The sequence below is a fragment of the Henckelia pumila genome, chromosome 4, assembly GCF_033568475.1.
Source record: "Henckelia pumila isolate YLH828 chromosome 4, ASM3356847v2, whole genome shotgun sequence".
NCBI classification, from domain to species: Eukaryota; Viridiplantae; Streptophyta; class Magnoliopsida; order Lamiales; family Gesneriaceae; genus Henckelia; species Henckelia pumila.
Window position 1 is genome coordinate 6,436,324 of NC_133123.1, and position 22,172 is coordinate 6,458,495.

The following is a 22,172-nucleotide window of genomic DNA, read 5'->3' on the forward strand; positions in this document are numbered from 1 at the left end:
ACCGAAAAATGATGACATGTCTAATTGTCACATCAGCAATTGGATTAAAATCACTGAAAATTAAAAGTCAATGCACCAAAACAAAAAAGTAGACAAGTTATTAGATAAAAAAAACATTTACCCTATCTTAAATAATAATATTTATACAAGCATGCGATTCTTGCATAAAGTTACTAGTATCAGTATGTATATATATATTCCCCTGTTCCACATCGCCTTTAAAGTTTAAGCAAATATATATAGTTCAAATTTGAAGCCACAACTTCAAATTTAAGATTCGACATGGTCTTGTTTCTACTAAAAGCCCTGTTGGTAGCAGCTTTCTTGTTTCCACATGAGACAGCGGCGGAGCAATACCTCAACACCACCACCACCTCCGCCGCCGGAGTGGGCAGAAAGCTGGCCGGAGGGTGCAACATATTCCAGGGAAAATGGGTTTACGATGCCTCCTATCCTCTCTATGACTTCTCCACTTGTCCATTTATAGACGACGAATTCAACTGCCTCAAGTACAAGAGACCTGATCGCGCCTACCTCAAATATAGATGGCAGCCCTTCTCCTGCAACTTACCCAAGTACGTATAATAATAATTCTATATAACAAAGGACTTTTGCTTTGTTTTTTTTTTTAAATATATTTTGCCATGTTCTTGAATTCATGTGGTGAATAAATAAATGAGTTGAATGTAATGAATTTCAGTTTTAATGGGGTGAGTTTCTTGGAGAAATGGAGGGGGAAGAAGATCATGTTTGTTGGGGATTCACTGAGCTTCAATATGTGGCAGTCTTTGAGTTGCATGATTCATTCATGGCTACCTAATGCTAAGACATCACTCATCAGAAGAGAAGCCCTCACTCAGCTCACTTTTCTGGTAAGTTTTGATTCTGATATATGCTAACTTTTTTGTATTATATTTTCAGATCTTTCTCATAATTTGGATGGATTCATTGCATTTATTAGATCATGATTTAGTACTAATTAACTTATTCATTCAGACAATCAAAATTCAAAAACAGGGGTTTATATAAGTCAGTGGTGTAGTTAACGGAACGCATCGAAAGATAGCGGCTGCGGGTTCCCAAGTCAAAAAAAAAAAAATTAAAAATTCCAACTCCGTAATAATAAAATAAAACGAGGGTTCGGGTGATTGCGAACCTAACTGGACATCACAATTACAAACCAGTATGTAGAAGAATAGTTATGAATCAATAGAAAATATATAATATTATGTTTCCAAAAATGAGAGATCCTTTATATCCTCTTTTGCTTATTCTTTGCTACTTTAGAGAACATTTATCTTCTTAGGGGTGGTAGGGGGTAAGAAAAAATCTTTCTGTTATCCACTGGTCCACTTACAGTCGAAATACCTTTTCAGATTGAATCAAATTATCCAAAAAAAAAAAAATAAAGAAAGAAAGAAAGAAAATATTAATGACTTAGCTTTTGAATAGTGCATGCATGTGTTTTACTTTTGGTTCTCTTTAGAACCTTTTGGCATGGTAAAGTTACCAACTTGTATTATGAATATGATGTTGCTTTTTGATTCCTTCAATCATGGTATCATAACTTGCAAGAAACATAATCATAAAGTAACACAAAAAATAATACCCATCATTAGGTGAAAACTCATGATTAATTCTGAAATCGAGTCTGAATTTATTGGTGACCTGTGATATTCTGACTTTTGTCTCAAGGGAGTACCAAAGGGATGATAATTGGATTACTGCCGAATTAATGGGGGTTGTGTGCCTTTATCGGGTGATAAATAATTATTTCTGCAACTACGATTTGAAATTTCTTGCCACTTTTAGCACCCTTTTGAATTTTGATTTAAAGTTTTTTAACCACAAAATAAATTAGCCGCAAAAAAATATGGTAATTTAGTTTTATATGAAAAGGTAAGATTTAAGCTGTCTATGCACCTGCTGTGGCATAAATTAATTCCTCAGGTGGGGACAAATTGTGTAATTCAAAAAATTATATATCGTTTTAGATTATCGTATGATTAAATTTATATAACATAAAATAGTACTCGGGGGAGTGTGATTTGAGACGCCAATTTTGACTTTAGATTGATAAATTATTTTTTTTTTCAAAGACTGGCCTTCGTCAGTGATCGTTGGAAAAACCGTGCATGATTCATCAAGCCATCAAAGGAAACGTAATATGAACCACTTACTAAAATAAATATAAAAAAGACTTTAGGGGTTCAATCAATCAACTATGTTGTAGGTTTTCTACATAGGAAGACAACCGAGCACTTACATTAAGTCCAATAATTGTTGATACATTTTTGTCACACGGGGAAAATGAGATCAAATATCGTATGGAAACAAAAATCCCACAAGTTAGGCAAATATTTGCAATCTTCTTGTTGTGCATTGATAAACCTTTTAATTAACGTAATAGCATGCAAATCAAACTAATTAGTCAAATAAACTATATTAAACAAGTCGATATTAATAAAAAAAATCGAACTTTTGATCATTAACCAAATACTCACCAATCCTACGTACCAACCACTTGGAGGATAACATATTGGCTTTATTGTCATATGTACATCTATATTTCCCGCTCCTATCCATTAGTTGGTCTAGTTATCTCGTGAATGGTCCATTACATTTGTACTATAAACCCAATATTTAATATTGAACTTACCACAGACGAGCTAAATCACGAGAGCAACACGTGGTTAGGATGTAGGAGCGGGAAAGCCGAGCCACGAAGCTAGCTAGGGACCGATACGTGGAGTGGGGGTTTGGTCCAAATTAGAATGAATTTGACTATGGGACACGTTGATTGAATTTTGGAAGTATTAATACATTAATGGTCCATACCCCTCTCTCTGTTTAGTGTTTCGTCTTGCTTTTGGGTGTTCACTGAAAAAGACAATTAATGCTACCTAATTCTCTCGATCCGAATTTAATATATTAATTAATTTCAAATTTCGTTTCATATTAACATCTTATGTATGGACTAGATTTAAATTTATATACAGGATTATGGGGTAAATCTGCTAATTTATCGGACTCAATACCTAGTAGACTTGGAGAGCCAACAAGTGGGTCTTGTTCTGAAGCTTGATTCGATTAAAAATGGCGACGCATGGAGAGGTATGGACGTTTTGATTTTCAACTCCTGGCATTGGTGGACTCACACCGGAAGTTCTCAGCCGTAAGATCTTATCATTGCGTTGTATGCATATATAAAGTGTTCGTCTGTTTGCGATTTTAGTTATCTATGTTATTAAATTACATTTTGTATACGTCTTCTTTAATATGTGCAATTTTATTCTCTTTTAGTGCTTGAAGAAGACTACACTGACCCAACTCGTAAAAGCAGCACATATATTCTTAATTACCGATGAATATGTTGTATAAAAGCATAAATAGCCAACTAGTTAATATTTGTGCATTTCTTTAATGTACACTTGGTTTGGGCAACAAATATATAAAGTTTGCTCTTGAATATTGCAGATGGGATTATATGGAAGAGGGAGGGAAATATGTCAAAGATATGAACCGTTTGATTGCGTATTATAAAGGGATGACAACTTGGGCAAGATGGATCAACAAAAACATTGATCCTTCTAAAACCAAAGTCTTCTTCCAGGGAATTTCCCCCGTGCATTATGTGTGAGCATTCCTCTCTCAAAATGACTCGCAAAATCATGTATATTTGAGAAATTTCGATGCTAGCATATGAACAGTGAAAGTAGTACTCCCACATCAACGACCCATTTATTTTTTACGCTTGAGTGAATCTGGATCACATAGATAACGAAAGTCGAAAAATTGCAGGGGAAAGGATTGGAACGAGCCATCGAAGACGTGTGTAGGGCAAACACAACCATTTTTCGGGGTAAAATACCCAGCAGGAACCCCGATGGCTGCAGTAGTATTGAACAAAGTGCTGAGCCGAATCAAGAAACCTGTGTATTTACTCGATATTACACTACTGTCGCAGTATCGAAAAGACGCGCACCCCGTTTACTATGGGCTGCACAATGGCTTGGATTGCAGCCACTGGTGCGTGCCTGGATTGCCGGATACTTGGAATCTGCTGCTCTACACTGCCCTCTTCACTTGAACACATCGTATTATTGTTCATTAAGTGGAAATTTTTATCACAGGGATTTTATTTTTCTCATTTACATTTTTCATGTGTTTTGTGTTGTAATAATCTCTGAATTAATTTGGTTTTGCCCGAGTCGTCACATGAAATCATTGATATGAATAGTTGGCTTTCGGATATGGAATGGTTGATCTTACCTAGAAATTCATGTCGGATAATACCAATGTGATAAAACATTGAGTTACTGACCGAGCCATGATTACTCAAGCATATTGATACTTAATTGTAATTTGAATTCTATTAACTGAGTTTAATTTAATAAGATGATGTTCAATATGTAACGGTTCAGCTGCTTAAACGTGGATGGATGAAAATATATATAAATAAAATAATAGTTGGACTTACATAAAAAAATTAAATTAAATTTACCCTTTAATGCTACCCCATAGAATCAGGGTTGAGGATAAAATTATTTACCATCGTGGGATAGGAACATGGAAACCCATGCTTCAATCATTGGGGCACGTGTCATTAATAAAGGACATTTTGATTGCTGACTCAGTTTCGTTGCTTAATATGTCAACACCTGTCAATCTACTGTTTAATTTTATCAAAGCAACCGCCAATGTTCATCCCCTTCCTTCGCTTTATAAAGCAGCAACAGTCTTTTCTCCATTCACCACTCGCAAGAAAAACTACGCAAAAAGCAAAGATAATATTTGATCGTTTGACTTTGACTATGGCTTCGGAGCAAGTGAGAAGGGAAAATGTCGCCGATAAGCGCAACACGGAGGTGGAGAAGGTTGTGGTTCCAAAAATGAGAACCCATTTCGAGTCTCTTGCTGAGAAGGCCAAATCGCCGCAAGGGTCTCCGGGTTCTGTTGGATCAGCGGGAAAAGTGCACCAGTACGAGACTCTTCCTGTTGGAGTTGAGGAAACCAAGGTTGAAGAAGGCAAGAAATGGGGACGTGAAAGGAGGGATTGGGAAGATGTGGAAAGGGAAGGAGAAGGGAGACAAGAGCCGTCGTTGGAGGATATCTCGCAATTGAGGGCTACGGCTCAGCAGAATTCCATGGAGGCGATCAGGGCCGCGGAGGAGCGATATGAGATGGCTAAGGAATCAGGGGCCGCGGCTGTGCAGAAGACCAAAGAATCGGCAATTCAAGGAAAGGACAATGCTCTTCAAGGAATTCAGAGGGGAGGTCAGTATATTGCGGACCAGAGTAGAGCTTTGAAGGACACTTCATTCGAAAAGGGCCAGCAGGCCAAGGATTACACCGCGCAGAGGGCAGTGGAGGCAAAGGATTCTGTCTCAGCAAAAGGTGGTGCTTTGAAGGACACTGCAATCGAAAAGGGCCAGCAGGCTAAGGATTATACAGTGGAAAAGATGGTGGGAGCAAAGGATACTGTTGCCTCGACGGGCCAGTCTGCTGCTGGATACACCGCTGATAAAGCCAAGATGGCAAAAGATACGACAATGGATACCACTAGAAATGTTGCAAGCTATGTTGGAGACAGAGCAGTGGCTGCGAAAGACGCTACAATGGAAGGTGGAAAAGGTGCTGCAGGATATGTTGGGAAAGTAGCCGCAGAGGCAAAGGATCAGACCGTTGCGGCTGGTTGGGGAGCAACCCATTATACTCTGGAGAAGGTGGCGGATGCCACCAAAGCAGTGGCTGGTGTAACATCTAGCGTGGCAGGGTACACAGGGGAGAAAACGGTGGCTGCTAAGGATAAGGTTGTTGGTGCTGGACAGACAGTGATGGACTATGCTGCGGAGAAACTGGCGGCTGCTAAGGAGACGGTGGTGACAAGTGAAGACAAAGCGGCAGAGTATGCTGGTGGAAAGAAGGTAGATGCCCAGAAAGATTTGGAAGAAAAGAAAGCCTCGCACGAGATGGTAAACCAGTTTCTCTATTCTAACTTGATGCATTTGAGTTTTTCATTGTTATTATTCATTTATTTGTGTGTATGATGCTTAATTGACGTTTGGTTTCACATAGGGAGAGAGGGGAGAAAGGGAAGCGCCAACAGAAAAGTTCTTTCATGGGGGAGCTGAAGATGAACAAATGCCAAGGCCGAGGAACGGCGGTGGCGGTGGCGTCTTTCAGGCCATTGGCGAAACTTTAATGGAAATTGGGCAGACAACTAAGGACCTACTTGTCGGCCAGTACCCAATGCAAGCTCTGGAACAGAAGGATCGTGGATCCAAGGATAGAGAAGGTGAGCCATATCGTGGAGCTGGAGAAGAGATTTAGATCAAGAGTCCTCCTTTCGGATGCTTTTGGTGTTGGTGTAAAATAACGTGCTGCTGAATAGTGAATAATCTCGTTTTGTATAAAGCATAGCGTCCAAAGTTTGGTTCTTTTGTTGATCAAGAAATGTTTCAAGTTAATTTCAAAGAATAATGAAGAATCCATGATTGTTCTCCTCTCTCTCTCTCTCTCTCTCTCGAAAAACAAGAAAGTACAGGAAAGACCAACAAATTATGCACGCATATACCATTTCAAGGGGGAAGAATACAAGTAGAAAATCGAATACTGTCACTAGAACAAACAGATGATCGGCTAAAAAAATCAACAGAATAAACAAGAAATCAATAATAAGAAGAGGATCCAGGTATAAGGAAAAAAAAGAAAAAAAACGAAAAACCTATCAGCAAGGGATTTTAGAAGTGAACCACTCCATCACATGAATGGGAGCTTTGATGAGCTCCAGCGCCAGCTCCACCAGCAACGTCACGCACAGGCAACACGGGCATATGCAGCTCAAAGTCAACCTATTTTCACGATCAACACACCAAATCCCGCATCAATAAATATAATTTGGTATTTACAAAACAAAAACAGAGCATGATACAGTTGATTATCAAAGAAATTTTCGGAACGAATGGACTCTCACCCGACAATCCAGACGAGTATACCGACGAGGGAGACGAGCAGGGAAAGAAACGCAAAGGGCAGACCCAATAAGAAGCCCAAAGGCCTGCAATCCCCATTGCAGCACATACTATGATCTTCTGGAGAGACGACAACTGAATTTCAAATTCCTTCCTGGCTTTTTGTTCTTAGTTCTTGATATTCCCATGGGGGAATTGAGGGGGCTTATATATTGGGAATGTGTTCTCGTTTTTGGTCATCTGTCGTATGCGTAAGAGCGATAATAAGAGGCCACGTTCAATGGCTTATCAATCACGCAACACTGAAAAATTTCATGTTACATTAACATGATGACATATCTAAGATTTAAAATTTTAATCTTGCATATAAATTTTCGACATCATGTGTACTGAATAAATTGTTCATATTTTTAGAGAGCGTAACATCTAAACACTTATTAAGTATTCATTCGAACAATTTATTTATATGAATCTAATTTCTCAAGTCTAAATATTATTTTTAAGTCTATTATAAAATATAGTTATAGCTAAAATTAAAAGCGTGTACTAATTAAAAACCTCAAATTAAAATTTATAATAAGTAAAAATAAAATAAAACTAAAGAGTCAACAGATGATGCTCGAGTCCCGATGGGCATAACATATATATTTTGAACAGCTCACCACATGTGATCACATTTAATTGTTATACATCGCCATTATTATCCAAACCTTACTTCTTCGTGTCAGCTTGGGGGCTGTTCCTCTGAATCATACATTGAATTCTATTAGTTTAACAGATGGACACGTAAATTGCATTTTTACATGGGAAAGAATTATATTTTTTAGGGCAAAATATCATTCAAGACGTAGACTAAAATTTTGAATGGTTCTCTATTGGGAAAGATGTATGGCTTAAGAAATTTGACTTTGTTGTTCCTAATCCTAATTTCCGTCTATGTAACAGATAAGGATTCAAGTACGATGATGATAAATAAGACAACTTGATTTAGATTATTTGAGTTATATATCATTACCAACTCTAATTTCAAAAGAATAATGGATTTGATAAAGTACGTACACATATTCAATCTTACACGACACTTTATCATTATTTTTTGAGAAAACTGTTTTTTCGTCATTTATATTTATTTTTTTATGATTTTTTTATTGAATTTCATTTTTAGTTTGTCATATTTGTTTTTGTTTTTGTAATTTTATTATTTTTTTGGCTTAACATTGACATAAAACCAACGCAGCATGTGACAATGACGTGTACGATATCACATCTATAAAAAAAAATAACTAAAATTGTCGAAAATTAAAATTACAAAACTAAAATCTGAAATAAGATAAACATACGAAATCAAAATTACAAAATAACAAAACTTCAACATATACCTTCGTCTTTTATAATTTTTTTTTTTATTGAGAGATATATCATTGAGTTCAAATTATTGATGTTGCAACTTGCAACCTCCCGTTGGTTTAGTCTTCTTCCAAAATAAGCGACGCCATTCTGCTTACTTGTAACATGTATCAGATAAATCCACAAAAAAAAAAAAAATAACACATAAAAATAAAAATTACGAGATCCTAGTAATATTTACATCACGTGCAAAAATAAACTTGAAATGCAGACAATCCATTCTTGCAATTTCAGAGTCCAATCCATCACAATCATTGTTCATATCTCTCTGTCCAAACTTGAATTTCTTTGTTCCATAGAAATTATGCAAGAAAGCCTGTCGTATACCTGCAATAATGTTTCGATAACTAAGGAATCACATGCTAGCCAAAGTTTGAAAAAGACCATCGAAAAATTGTTTCTTACTCCAGCTAAGAATGGCATACCTCAGAAAGCTTGCTGTTTTCCTCCACTTTCGTCGCAGTGGATGGCGGATCATACCTAGAAAACACGGTAACATTGTTAGTCTGTTGGATTTTTTTAAGTTCAGCAGTACTTGAAGAACCCAGAGATATTTTCCCAACTCATAGATATAGTTCATCCAAGTGTATTAATGTTTACCATTCCTGTGGAATACCGGCTTCCTCACGTGCTGAATGGTTGAAAGGACCTTTTAGCTCCACGTTATATTCATCCAGAATTTCTGTTAGATGATCGAGAGGAAGTTAACGAGAATGCCCTCAACATCTCTTGTTTTGCCACAAATAAGTGGCGAGTGCAATTGACTGTCTTTTGATAACGGATGAATCCATCAAGATTCATATAAAACCATCGATAACTATTACGACTCACCGGGTGAGGTATACCACAGAAAGTCCAGAATAAATAGTGTTTAGGGAGAATAGATGAACCTTTGAAAGTTGAGCAAGGGACGCGACCCATTCTTTCGCAGACTGAAACGAACCAATAAACACCTACTGCTACATGTGCGACTTCTTCATCCGCTATCTTTGCAACAATGTCTGAGGTCCTGTGATCTCCGAAGCCTATCAGCTTTTTGAAAAGTCGAGGCCCAGCATCTAGTCCTCTAGCCTCCTACAATGGAAACAAAACACTTGTTTATAAGTAAACAAAGGTAAGAATATTTGCTTCACTGTTTTAGCAAGTATCGACTATGAACAACATAAGTCAGCTGTAAAAGTTAGTTCTTTCAAGCACTAGCAAACTACTCCATGAAATTAAAACAGGCAGAATATTTATCAAGTGATTAAGCAAACCCATGTTATTGTTTCAGTTTTAACGATGCCGTTGAGGAACTACGAGAGAACCTGAACCAATGGAATCACTGCAAGCCGTGCAGTAACATCACCCGATGATTTCTCACACTCCCTCCATAGAAAACTATGTGCAGGCATGTCACCATAGCTACTCGAAGAAAGGGAAAATATAATCAAAGTTTAGTGAAATAACCAGAATCCTGATTTCCTGAGTTTGATTCATCACTACCTGAATCCAAGTTCTGCCAGTCTCTGTACACACCATGTGAAATGCCGGCTCTCGTCGTCAGCCACATGAGCAAAATCAGCAAAGAACCCTTCTCCAAGAAGCTCCATGAATGGAGAAAATCGAACAACAGTATCCCATGCCAAATCAATAGCATTTAGCTCCACATGAGCAAGATTATGAAGCATATATGCATTAAGAGGCAAACCCGAGCTTTTGGGGGGAGGAATTTCTTTAGGGGAAACCTGAATGAAAAACGTCCATCAATGGATGAAAGGAATGAGTGTGCCACCATATGCAAACCAAACACTTTATAGAAGCCAATCACATTTCAAATTACCAATCATTTGCGCAAGCACTGACCAAGTCAACATTAGCACTAAAAACATGAAACAAAAGAATTAAAGCAAAAGAATGATTATTGTGAATTATAACTGAAACTCTAAACTGGTTGGGAGTAAAATACGATTTGAAACCGCCCAAGTTAAATAATTTATGAACACTACCACAAGCTTAAAAAATAATACTATATTGGTGTGACTATAAAGGGTTTTAAGGATCCGAGAAATAGATGAATCAGCCACTCTCTGGGACCAATCTATAGTTCTGAAGCATCAATTCAAGTAGTACATGTAATGTCAAAAACAAAGGAATCCAGCAAGTGAAGCTAAACAACAACTTAGCCCCAAAAAAATAAAATTTTTAAAACATGGCATTTATTACAACAAGAAATAACAATGGAACAAAACAACTACCAGAAGTGGTCTTGAAGGACGGGCAGGCGCGAGGGGTGCATCGGAAACTCCAACGGGAAGACCCTTTTCTCTCCATTTCGCATAAGCCAAATGAGAAAGCTTAGCTTTCAGAAGGGGATTAGCAGTGGAAAGAACCGCCGCACCCATTTCCGCTAACGAAGCACATGAATCGATAGCGGGAAAAGAACGAGAGGCGGTTTCAGTTTCATGGGGTTCTTGAATTGGACCATTGGACCCCCAATAGCGGTGATCGTTGAGTGGGCTGCGCCGCCAGTGGTGGAGGCCGGACCACTGAGGGTGGCTGCGTAGTGGTGGGTATTCGATCCAAGTGGAAGAGGAGATGGCGCGGAAGAATTTGAGGGGTGGATTGATTTTTGGAGACACTATCAACTGCATTGCTCTCAGCTGAAGCGACCTCCTGCAAATTTGAGGTGTAGATTTAATTTGTATTGGAAATATAACATACGAAAAAATATATATAAATTTTGAAAGAGGTGAATATAAAATATCATACTTCTCTAAAATAATAATAATAAATTATTATTCCAAAACAAAACAACTATCGACATCTTCAGATTCAATTGATTTTAATATTTGTCCGATTTAATCATCATGAGAATATCTCACATGTATTAATCTATCTATATCTGTATATATCTATATCTATATTTATATCTATATCTACACCTATATAAAAGAGTGAATAAAAAATCAAAGTTTTACCATTATAAAATAACAACGTTTTTCTTTATTTATATTATATGTAAAATCATATAAAAATATATAGAGTTATAAAAATAAAAACAACACTTTAATTATAGGACATAAACGTAAATCAATATTATATTATATGTAAAATAGATTATTATGATAAGGTCAAAATATGACATAACTTAGAAAAAAATATTTGTTTTTACATAAAAAATATTAAATTTTACCTATACATAAAAATTATTGATCACAAAAGATATATATGTTAACGTAGCAGACAATGAGGTGATGTTTTTGATTTATTTTAATTATTAAAAATAAAATCAAGTATTAATTATGAGTTTTAATTTTTATTCTGAAAACATGTTTTCATAAATCACTTGAAAGCATCCGAAATAAATGTATATATTATCTAATTTGTTTTATGGATTGGTCTATAGAATTCATATCTTCAATTTATTTATCTTTAATTTATTCTTCCTGTTTATTACAAGTCTTTTATGTGAATTATTAGGTTGATGCATTTGATTTCGAACTAGAAATTTGATTGATAAATTTTAAATGTTGGGACGACCCCTCCCACCAAATGGTGGATAGCGGTAAGTTGCGGGCCACCCATATCTAAATCTGTCAAATTACACGTGAGTTCATCGGGTTGGTCATTCTCGCTACCTAAATTAGGTGAGCGGTCTAGGTCGATTCGCTCCGCCTAATGATAGATTTTGACAAATCATGAGTTTGTTAGGGGTGGGGAAAAATATCGAATTTTCGATATATCGAGGCTATCGTATCGAAAAAAATACTGAATTTACCGAATATTTCGGTACGGTAACGATACCGAATTTTTCGGTACGGTAACGGTATGAAATTTGAAAATTTAAAAATATATATATTTTTAAACAATAAATTTTCAAAATTTTAAAAATATAAGTTGTTTTTCGGTATAAATCGGTATATACCGATACCGTACCGAAATCTCGGTATACCATAAAATTTCAGTATAATTGGTATGCTAGTTATAGATATCGAAATTTTTGGTATATCGAAAATCGGTATATCGAAATTTTTGGTACGGTATCGATATAAAATATTCTTATATCGTAATTTTCGGTACGGTATATGGTATGCATTTTTCGATTTGGTACGGTATGGTATGGTACGGTATGTCACCCCTAAAGTCTGTCTCCTGTTAGTCCGTTTTGATATGAGTATAAAAATCATCAGATTGATGAATTTGATTTAGAGTAGGATATTTGATTTATGAATTTCAAATAACACTTATATTAGGTGTATTCATAATCTATTATAATGATTAGTTAAGAAATTTCAAATCGATGGATTTGAAAATCCTTCATCTCAAATCCATCAATTGAAGAGCAAATAATTCTAAAAACATATATTAATTGATAATCAACAAGGTCAATTTACAACAATCAGCTCCAAGATTTCTTTATACCAACTTTTATAGAACAAATTGGGACATTGGAAAGAGAGGAGGCACGGTACTATTTACGATGTACCACGTATGCACCAATGACCATCATACTAGAAGCGGTGATTGGGGTGAATCGGCGGACAATCGAGTTCAGAGTTGAGTCCAATCGGCTCTGGGTTGAGATAACTAGGATCACGATCGGGGTGAATCGGGGGATGATCGAGTTCAAAGTTGAGTCCAATCAACTCAGGGTTGAGATAACTAGGATCTCGGGGTGAATCAGTAACACCCGGTATTTTTAAATACGTAAATCCGCATGCATAATTAGGATATTTAATTATTTAAATTTATGATTTATGGGTTAAATAATTATGTGAACTATTTGTGCATGATTTAATTTATTTTTAAGCATTTAACCCATAATTAGTGATTTGTATGATTTTTAGTATTTTAATTATTTGATCGCGTAGACGGGACCATGGACGGACGAGATGACGACTTTCCACCCAAATTATTTTATGAGCCTTTTTAGAGCCTTAAAATATTATTTTGAGTTTTATTATCTCAAAATTTTAAGTATTTAATTTTATATAATTTTAGGAGTCCATTTTTATTCAAAATTAGCCAAAATATTGACTTTTTAGTATTTTTAAAATTCCTTTAATTCAATATTTCGGGATTTTCATATGTTTAACTTAATATTTCAGATTTCAACTTTTAATTAGAGTTTTTAAATTTTATATTTTATATTTAAACCTTTTTAATTATCTTAAAACCTATTTTAAATCAAAACCTAAACCTAATCTACCCCAAACCCCTTTAGCCGATCCCTCAACCCCTCCATCAGCCGCCACCCTCATAAATCTTCATCTTCTCCACCGAGCAAGCTCCAAGAACACCATAGCCTCGGTTTTTGAAGGTTCAAGTCGGTTGTCATCGCCCCGTCGTCCCGGACTCGTCGCCTTCTCGTTTTCTCTACTACTTCGGTGAAAGGCATGATTTTCTTCTTGTTTTTAACATCATATCAGTATGTATTATGTAGGTTAATGTAGGCATCGAAATTCCTTTAGTAATTTTTCAGAAAATCCATTCGGTTGTTCATGGTTTGCGCATCGTTCATGTATTTCATAAGCATGCTCACGTTTTTTCCTCTCCATGCTTGGTTCGGCTGATGGCTAGGGTTCCAGGGGTGTGTGTACGTGGTCTGGGTTCGGGTGGCTCGAGTGGTTCGAGCCAAACGAGCCCAGGTTGTCACCATGTTCAGCCGAGTGCTTGGCCGAAGCAGTTTAGGGTTTGGGAATTGGAGGCTTCGGGCTCGGTTATGGGAATGCATGGGGCTCGAACCATGGCATGGTTCGAACCGGCACGACCCTGGGGAGGTCCTGCCGGCGGCGCTTCGGCCGGTCGTGGCCGGAGCAGGGCGGCAGCAGGCGATGAAGGCCTGCTGCCCGAGCCCTCGGCGGCCGAGAGGGTAAGAATAGGTAAGGGTTCGGGTTCTAGGGTTTGAGGCATGGTCCGGGTCGGGTCAGGGGTCCGGGTCGGGTCAGTAAGTTAGTGGGTCGGGTTAAGTGAGTCCGGGTCCGGGTTAGGTGGGCCGGGCTCGAGTCTTTTTATTTTTAAAATATTTTATGAAATAATGGGTTTTTGAGTCAATTTAATTGAAATAAAATTATTTGGACTCCCAAATAATTTTATTTGGACTTTTAAAATTTTAATTAAGTTAGTCCATTAATTTTATGGGCTTTTGGGCCCATAAAATTTAATGGGCCAGTCTTTGGGTTTTTGGGCCCAATGGGCCAGTTTAAGTGTTATTGGGCTTAGTGTAATTTTAATGGGCTTAATTAATTTAATTGGGCTTAAATTAATTAATTGGGCTTAAAGTTTAAGATATTGGGCTTAAGTATGTTAATGGGCCAGATTTAAGTTAATGGGCTTGAGTGTAAGGCCAGCAGTCCAGGACCATCCATGAGAAAAATTGCATGTGTCCTGATTATATATTCAATTATTTTTATGCATTTAAGTTATTTTAATATTTATATGTTAGTAAGAAAATTAAATTAAATATATATGAAGGACACACAATTTATTTAAGTACATGCATTCATGAAATCAATTTTTATGCTATGATTGAAGTTCTATGGTTGAGCAAATAAAATATTTTAGGTGGAAATTGAAGTAGTATGGCCATTTATGTATGGGCAGTGAAACGACCCTAACTCTATAATAAATAAATATGCGGAATTTTTTTTTTTTTTATTTACTTACTAAATAAAATATGTACATATATGCCCATACATATATGCACAGAATAAAAATATTTAAAATGAATAAACAATTAAATACTTAAATAAAAATGCATTCTTAAAAATATAATAAATATCTGAGTCAAACATTAATTAAAAATATACTGCATAAGTAAATAAAAGTTTGCATGCACTGAAAAAATTAAATAAATATTCTAGACCCTCAATCACTGAAAATAATAAAAATGTATCATGCTGACAAGAACAATCACATGCATAGCGACTCAGAATATTTCACGGTCACGGGGCCACTGCATGCATGCTCATACGTCCTCGCCTCCGGTGGGTACAATGTCATCCTCAACGTACTCACCTGCACCATACCAGTGTAGTGAGCCTAGAGGCCCAACATGCTAACATAACAAGGGTTTAAAATAATTTAAACCAATTTAATACTAATACATACATATACATGAATGAGCATGCTTAAAAATTACATAACATAACTTAATTAAATAAACATAATACATAACATAATACATAACATTATTGAGCAATTTATTTTCTAACATAGCATGGTTGTATCCGTAGTGTAACCTTAAATCATACATTAAATACTGATCAGCGTGGAAACCTACGTACGTGGCCGGTGACGAATCACCTCTTAAATTGGCAGTAAACTGCCCTTCAATCATATGGGGACGAATCCCCCTTAAATTGTCACACTACTTCAACTTTCAACATAAAATATTTTTATTGCTCAACTTAAACATTAAATCATGTATAAAATATTATTTCATGAATGCATGTACTTGAATAAAATGTGTGTCCATCATATATTTAATTTAATTTCTTACTAACATATAAATATTAAAATAACTTAAATGCATATAAATAATTAAATATATATTCAGGACACATGCAAATTTTCTCATGGATGGTCCTGGACTGCTGGCCCTAACACTCAAGCCCATTAACTTAAAACTGGCCCAATAACATACTTAAGCCCATTATTTCAAACTTTAAGCCCAAATAATTATTCTAAGCCCAATTAAATTAAGAAAGCCCATTAAAATTACACTAAGCCCAATAACACTTAAACTGGCCCATTGGGCCCAAAAACCCAAAGACTGGCCCATTAAATTTTATGGGCCCAAAAGTCCATAAAATAAATGGACTAACTTAATTAAAATTTTAAAAGTCCAAATAAAATTATTTGGGAGTCCAAATAATTTTATTTCAATTTATTTGACCCAAAAACACATAAATTCGTAAAATACTTTAAAAATAAAAAAACTCGAGCCCGGCCCACCAAACTCGGACCCGAACTCACTAACCCGACCCACTACCTAACCGCCCCGACCCGGACCCAAGACCCGACCCGGAACCACTCCCAAAGCCCCAACTCAATCACCCTCTTCCCTGCACTGCTGCGGCCACGAGCAGTTGCAAAGAACGCCGGCTGCCGCCATGCTCCGGCCACCCACCGGCCGGAGCACCACCCCTAGGACTTAGCTCACATCCAGACCTTTCCAACAAGCCAAGAACCAGCCCAAACCGTCGACTATGGAGTGAGAACGAAGCCCTGCAACCCGGCCCTTCTGCACTGTCGCGCAGACCCGAGCAGCTGCGGGAAAACCCTTCGTCCTCGAAGCTCCGACCACGAAAGCCCATGCAACCTTCTGCAAAAACTTAGAAAACTCAAATGGGGTTCTAACCCAACCGGCCTTACCCTAAACCGTGGTCTGAGGAAGGAGAACGAAGCTCCCTTCCTTGAAACCCTGTTCTGCGCACTTGGAGAGGCAGAAACGAACCAGCTCAATTTCTGGGCTCTTTTGGCTCGAACCGTCCGAGCCAATCGAGCCTAGACTCTCCCTAGACATCCTAGGGACCCTGTCCAGCAGCCTAGACACACCCATGGCTAAGAAACATGAGCATGACAATCAAACTCACACTACAAGCCATAAATTTCATGATGGCCGAAACTTTTCTGAAAATTTTTGAAAGTTTTTTGATGCATACACAATACCCACATATTATACTGATATGGCACGAAATTAAGAGAAGGAATCATGCCTTTCACCGAAGATGACGAGAAAACACGAGCGTGGGGCGGTTCCGGGACGACGGGACGATGACTCGGCTTGAAAACCACACGAATTGAGGCTATGGAGTCCTTGGAGAATGCTATCTGATGAAGAATATGGAGAATGGAGGGGAGGTAGGCGGCTGATGCTAGGAGAATGGCGTAGGGTTTGGGGATTATTTTAGGTAGATAATGGTTTAATAATTAAAATAGGAAGATAATAACATAATTAAAATAATCCCAACTTTAAAAATAATAATACTAACATAAATATTATAAAATCTCGAAATAATAATTTTAGGGAATTTTAAAGATAATAAAAAGTCAATATTTTGGCTTAATTTGAATAAAAATGGACTCCTAAAATTAAATAAAATTAAATACTTAAAATTTTGAGATAATAAAACTCAAAATAATATTTTAAGGCTCTAAAAAGGCTCATAAAATAATTTGGGTGGAAAGTTGTCATCTCGTCCGTCCACGGTCCCGTCTACGCGATCAAATAATTAAAATACTAAAAATCATAAAAATTACTAATTATGGGTTAAATGCTTAAAAAAATAAATTAAATCATGCACAAATAATTCACATAATTATTTAACCCATAAATCATAAATTTAAATAATTAAATATCTTAATTATGCAGGCGGATTTATGTAATTAAAAATACCGGGTGTTACAGGCAGTTTCTGCCATTTATGTATGGGTGGTTCGCCACCAGCCTCGTACGATGGTTTCTTAGACTGATCAGTCGCACTATAAGTATGGGTCACACTTACGGATAGAACCATTCGATGTTAAGAAAATAAGTGCTCAACAACTCAAGTATGTATGATATTATGTATGTTATGTATAATTCAGTGATTTCTCTAAGTAACATTTATGTTATTATTTTTAAGGCATGCTCATGCATTTATAGTATAAGTATTATGTATGAAAGTGTATTAAATTATTTTAAACCCTTGTTAGTATGCATGTTGGGCCTCTAGGCTCACTACACTGATATGGTGCAGGTGAGTATATAGAGGAGCAGGTTACCCCTACCGGTGGTGAGGACGTATGAGCAGTGCTGCAGTAGCCCCGTGACCGTGATAGATTCTGAGTCTCTCTGCATGGTGTTATTTTTGTCAGCATGATACAGTTTATATTATTTTACAGCAGTTGGGAGTTTCGAATATTTTACTAAATATTTTCAGTGCATGCACACTTTTTTTTATTTATTTTATTTATGCAATATCTTTTTAATTATAGGGTTGACTCAGATATTTATTTAATTTAAAGAATGCAATTTTCTTAAGTATTTAATTATTGATTTATTTAGTCATGTATTTACTTTAAATATTTTATTCTGTGCATATATGTATGGGCATATATGTACACATTTTATTTAGTAGTATAAAAAAAAAAAAATTCCGCATATTTATTATAGAGTTAGGGTCGTTTCAGTTGGTATCAGAGCACGGTCCTTGGAGGGGTCACTACTGCTATGCTAGCTCAGAAATCCACGCTACCGGTCTGTAAGTTTTAATGTTTATAGTATGATTTAATTTCTAGAATTTAAAGTTAGCCTTAATTTTAAACACTTAGTTATGCATGGCGATTTACGTAAATAAATATGTGGTGGTGCAGAATGCCTCCCAGACAAGTGAACCGACGTGGGAGGCCTCCACATCCACCTCCACCTCCACCGCCACCTCAGCAGCACCCCATGACAGCACTGGAGCAGGCCAGTGCCACGATGATGGCGGGTATTACTGCTCTGTTGGAGCAGCAGGCTGCCCGTCCCAGACTGTCCCATGAGGAGGACGTCGCAGAGAGGTTCCAGAAGAAGGGGCCTAAGGAGTTTTTGGGGACCACCGATCCTTTGGTGGCTGAGGGATGGATTCGCTCTCTTGAGTCCATCTTCGACTATATGGGGATCACAGACATCGACAGGGTGAGCTGTGCGACGTACATGATGCGAGGCGATGCAGCCCTTTGGTGGGAGGGTGCAGTTAGAGGGGTCCATTTACCTACACTGACGTGGGCCGAGTTCAGGCGTATCTTCTACGCCAAGTACTTCACTGAGGATGTGCGCAGTCGCATGATCCGGGAGTTCATGAGTCTCCGTCAGGGGGACAGGTCTGTTGTGGAGTACGTGAGCCAGTTTGAGAGGGGCTGTCACTTTGTGCCCATGATTGCTGATAGTCCGCAGGAGAAGCTGCGGCAGTTTGTGGAGGGCCTGAAGGCTGAGATCAGGCATGACGTGCGTATGGCAGACGTCTTTACATATGAGGCTGCATTCAGCAGGGCCTTGCGTTCCGAGGAGGGACGGAGAGAGATACAGAGAGAGCAGCAGGGTAAGAGGCAGTTTCTGCAGACAGGGTATCAGCGACCATCTTCGCAGCCACCTGCAAAGAAGCAGTCTACAGGGCCATCTAAGGGCCCGAATCAGCAGAGGCCTCAGGGGAAGCCACAACAGCAGACTAGGGGCGGGGCCCCTACTCCAGGGAGATATCCAGTATGTCCGAAGTGTCAGAAGATGCATTCCGGGAAGTGTCTTATGGGAGCAGGAGTCTGCTATCGTTGCAAAGAGCCGGGGCATCAGATTGCCAACTGCCCGCAGAGACAGAACGTCAGTGGGCGAGTATATGTGATGCAGGCAGAGGAGGCTGACCCAGATACCTCCTTGATCACCGGTATACCTAACCCCTAGACCTTTTTCAATTCTTTGCTTTTGTTTAATTGCGATTATATCATAATGCCTGTTACATGAGTTTAACTATCAGCATGCTAGAATAAGAATATTGTTTCTTTGTGATTAGAATTAAGGATTTGTAGTGTTTTAACCTTGGGAGCATAGTGGTATGAATTGTTGGGAATCTTCTGCGTGCAGGGAGAATTCTAGTTGGAGGCAACTCTACGTTTGCGTTGCTAGATTCAGGAGCCACGCATTCGTTTATCTCCCGAGATTTTATCAGACGGATAGGCATTTCACCGGAGGTTGTAGACAGTGGTTACGATGTTACCATGCCATCCGGACAGATTATCACTACCACTAGTGTCATCAGGGATCTGGAATTGGAGCTGCAGGGGCACTCCATTCGAGCAGATCTAGTGGTTCTTCCATTGACTGGGTTTGACTTGATTTTGGGTATGGACTGGCTATCAGTTAATGGAGCTTCGATTGATTTCCGACGTAGGACAGTGTCAGTGAAGCCAGCAGGAGGTGAGATGTTTACTTTCTTTGCATCTAAGTCTAGCAGTATTCCTCAGATGATATCACTTGTTCGTGCGAGGAAACTGTTGCGCCATGGATGTCAGGGTTTTCTTGCTAGTGTGGTCACTACCTCAGATGTTTCTAGCAGATCTTTATCAGACATAGAGGTGGTACGTGACTATCCAGATGTTTTTCCTGACGATGTTGCAGGAGTTCCACCAGTGAGAGAGGTGGAGTTCAGTATTGAGTTGTTGCCGGATACTGTGCCTATCTCTAAGGCACCATATCGACTTGCTCCTACAGAGATGAGAGAGTTGAAGGAGCAGATTCAGGAGCTGTTGGAGAAGGGCTTTGTTCGTCCTAGCTTTTCTCCATGGGGAGCTCCAGTGTTGTTTGTGAAGAAGAAGGACGGCAGCATGAGATTGTGCATTGACTACCGAGAGCTCAACAGAGTCACAGTGAAGAATAAGTATCCACTACCGAGGATAGGGGATTTATTCGATCAGTTGCAGGGAGCTTCGGTATTCTCCAAGATCGATTTGCGATCTGGTTACCATCAGCTGAGAGTCAGAGATTCAGACGTGTCTAAGACTGCCTTTAGGACACGATATGGGCACTATGAGTTCTTGGTGATGCCCTTTGGGTTGACCAATGCTCCAGCAGTTTTTATGGATCTCATGCATCGTGTCTTCCAGCCGTATCTAGATCAGTTTGTCATTGTATTCATTGATGACATATTGATCTACTCGAGGAGCATTGAGGAGCATATACTGAAACGACCCTAACTCTATAATGAATATGCGGAATTTTTTTTTTTTATACTACTAAATAAAATGTGTACATATATGCCCATACATATATGCACAGAATAAAATATTTAAAATAAATACATGACTAAATAAATCAATAATTAAATACTTAAGAAAATTGCATTCTTTAAATTAAATAAATATCTGAGTCAACCCTATAATTAAAAAGATATTGCATAAATAAAATAAATAAAAAAAAGTGTGCATGCACTGAAAATATTTAGTAAAATATTCGAAACTCCCAACTGCTGTAAAATAATATAAACTGTATCATGCTGACAAAAATAACACCATGCAGAGAGACTCAGAATCTATCACGGTCACGGGGCTACTGCAGCACTGCTCATACGTCTTCACCACCGGTAGGGGTAACCTGCTCCTCTATATACTCACCTGCACCATATCAGTGTAGTGAGCCTAGAGGCCCAACATGCATACTAACAAGGGTTTAAAATAATTTAATACACTTTCATACATAATACTTATACTATAAATGCATGAGCATGCCTTAAAAATAATAACATAAATGTTACTTAGAGAAATCACTGAATTATACATAACATACATAATATCATACATACTTGAGTTGTTGAGCACTTATTTTCTTAACATCGAATGGTTCTATCCGTAAGTGTGACCCATACTTATAGTGCGACTGATCAGTCTAAGAAACCATCGTACGAGGCTGGTGGCGAACCACCCATACATAAATGGCAGAAACTGCCCATACATAAATGGCCACACTACTTCAATTTCCACCTAAAATATTTTATTTGCTCAACCATAGAACTTCAATCATAGCATAAAAATTGATTTCATGAATGCATGTACTTAAATAAATTGTGTGTCCTTCATATATATTTAATTTAATTTTCTTACTAACATATAAATATTAAAATAACTTAAATGCATAAAAATAATTGAATATATAATCAGGACACATGCAATTTTTCTCATGGATGGTCCTGGACTGCTGGCCTTACAGTCAAGCCCATTAACTTAAATCTGGCCCATTAACATACTTAAGCCCAATATCTTAAACTTTAAGCCCAATTAATTAATCTAAGCCCA

At 37.7% G+C, this 22,172-nt stretch overlaps 4 protein-coding genes across 4 annotated transcripts; 2 read left to right on the plus strand and 2 right to left on the minus strand.

Moving 5' to 3' along the window:
* The first annotated feature begins 181 nt into the window (after positions 1–181).
* LOC140863968 (protein trichome birefringence-like 39) lies at positions 182–4,248 on the plus strand. The gene is made up of 5 exons (XM_073267791.1): positions 182–575; positions 701–872; positions 3,000–3,175; positions 3,478–3,636; positions 3,802–4,248. The coding sequence occupies exons 1-5, from the start codon at positions 283–285 to the stop codon at positions 4,088–4,090; spliced, it is 1,089 nt and encodes a 362-aa protein (XP_073123892.1). The 5' UTR covers positions 182–282; the 3' UTR covers positions 4,091–4,248.
* A 403-nt stretch (positions 4,249–4,651) lies between these two features.
* On the plus strand, positions 4,652–6,422 carry LOC140864583 (uncharacterized). Its single transcript, XM_073268860.1, has 2 exons — positions 4,652–5,975; positions 6,079–6,422. Exons 1-2 carry the CDS (start codon positions 4,701–4,703, stop codon positions 6,331–6,333), a joined length of 1,530 nt encoding a protein of 509 aa, XP_073124961.1. The 5' UTR covers positions 4,652–4,700; the 3' UTR covers positions 6,334–6,422.
* A 129-nt stretch (positions 6,423–6,551) lies between these two features.
* Positions 6,552–7,287, minus strand: LOC140864584 (signaling peptide TAXIMIN 1). The gene is made up of 2 exons (XM_073268861.1): positions 6,977–7,287; positions 6,552–6,854 (listed from the first exon to the last, which is right to left on the minus strand). The coding sequence occupies exons 1-2, from the start codon at positions 7,081–7,083 to the stop codon at positions 6,731–6,733; spliced, it is 231 nt and encodes a 76-aa protein (XP_073124962.1). The 5' UTR covers positions 7,084–7,287; the 3' UTR covers positions 6,552–6,730.
* Positions 7,288–8,400: 1,113 nt separating this feature from the next.
* Positions 8,401–11,073, minus strand: LOC140864667 (uncharacterized). The gene is made up of 7 exons (XM_073268959.1): positions 10,619–11,073; positions 9,867–10,108; positions 9,689–9,785; positions 9,272–9,455; positions 8,982–9,063; positions 8,807–8,861; positions 8,401–8,708 (listed from the first exon to the last, which is right to left on the minus strand). The coding sequence occupies exons 1-7, from the start codon at positions 11,012–11,014 to the stop codon at positions 8,640–8,642; spliced, it is 1,125 nt and encodes a 374-aa protein (XP_073125060.1). The 5' UTR covers positions 11,015–11,073; the 3' UTR covers positions 8,401–8,639.
* Between the last annotated feature and the right edge of the window lie 11,099 nt (positions 11,074–22,172).

Excerpts from the sequence above, each read along its gene's own strand:
- LOC140864583 (XM_073268860.1), top strand. The coding sequence starts at position 4,701 with ATGTTCATCCCCTTCCTTCGCTTTATAAAGCAGCAACAGTCTTTTCTC. Across the intron at positions 5,976-6,078 it reads AGAAAGCCTCGCACGAGATG|GGAGAGAGGGGAGAAAGGGA; the intron begins GTAAACCAGTTT and ends GGTTTCACATAG.
- LOC140864584 (XM_073268861.1), bottom strand. The coding sequence starts at position 7,083 with ATGTGCTGCAATGGGGATTGCAGGCCTTTGGGCTTCTTATTGGGTCTG. Across the intron at positions 6,855-6,976 it reads ATACTCGTCTGGATTGTCGG|GTTGACTTTGAGCTGCATAT; the intron begins GTGAGAGTCCAT and ends TCGTGAAAATAG.
- LOC140863968 (XM_073267791.1), top strand. The coding sequence starts at position 283 with ATGGTCTTGTTTCTACTAAAAGCCCTGTTGGTAGCAGCTTTCTTGTTT. Across the intron at positions 576-700 it reads TTCTCCTGCAACTTACCCAA|TTTTAATGGGGTGAGTTTCT; the intron begins GTACGTATAATA and ends AATGAATTTCAG. Across the intron at positions 3,637-3,801 it reads ATTTCCCCCGTGCATTATGT|GGGAAAGGATTGGAACGAGC; the intron begins GTGAGCATTCCT and ends GAAAAATTGCAG.
- LOC140864667 (XM_073268959.1), bottom strand. The coding sequence starts at position 11,014 with ATGCAGTTGATAGTGTCTCCAAAAATCAATCCACCCCTCAAATTCTTC. Across the intron at positions 9,456-9,688 it reads CAGTGATTCCATTGGTTCAG|GAGGCTAGAGGACTAGATGC; the intron begins GTTCTCTCGTAG and ends TTTCCATTGTAG. Across the intron at positions 9,064-9,271 it reads CCCTTGCTCAACTTTCAAAG|AAATTCTGGATGAATATAAC; the intron begins GTTCATCTATTC and ends ATCATCTAACAG.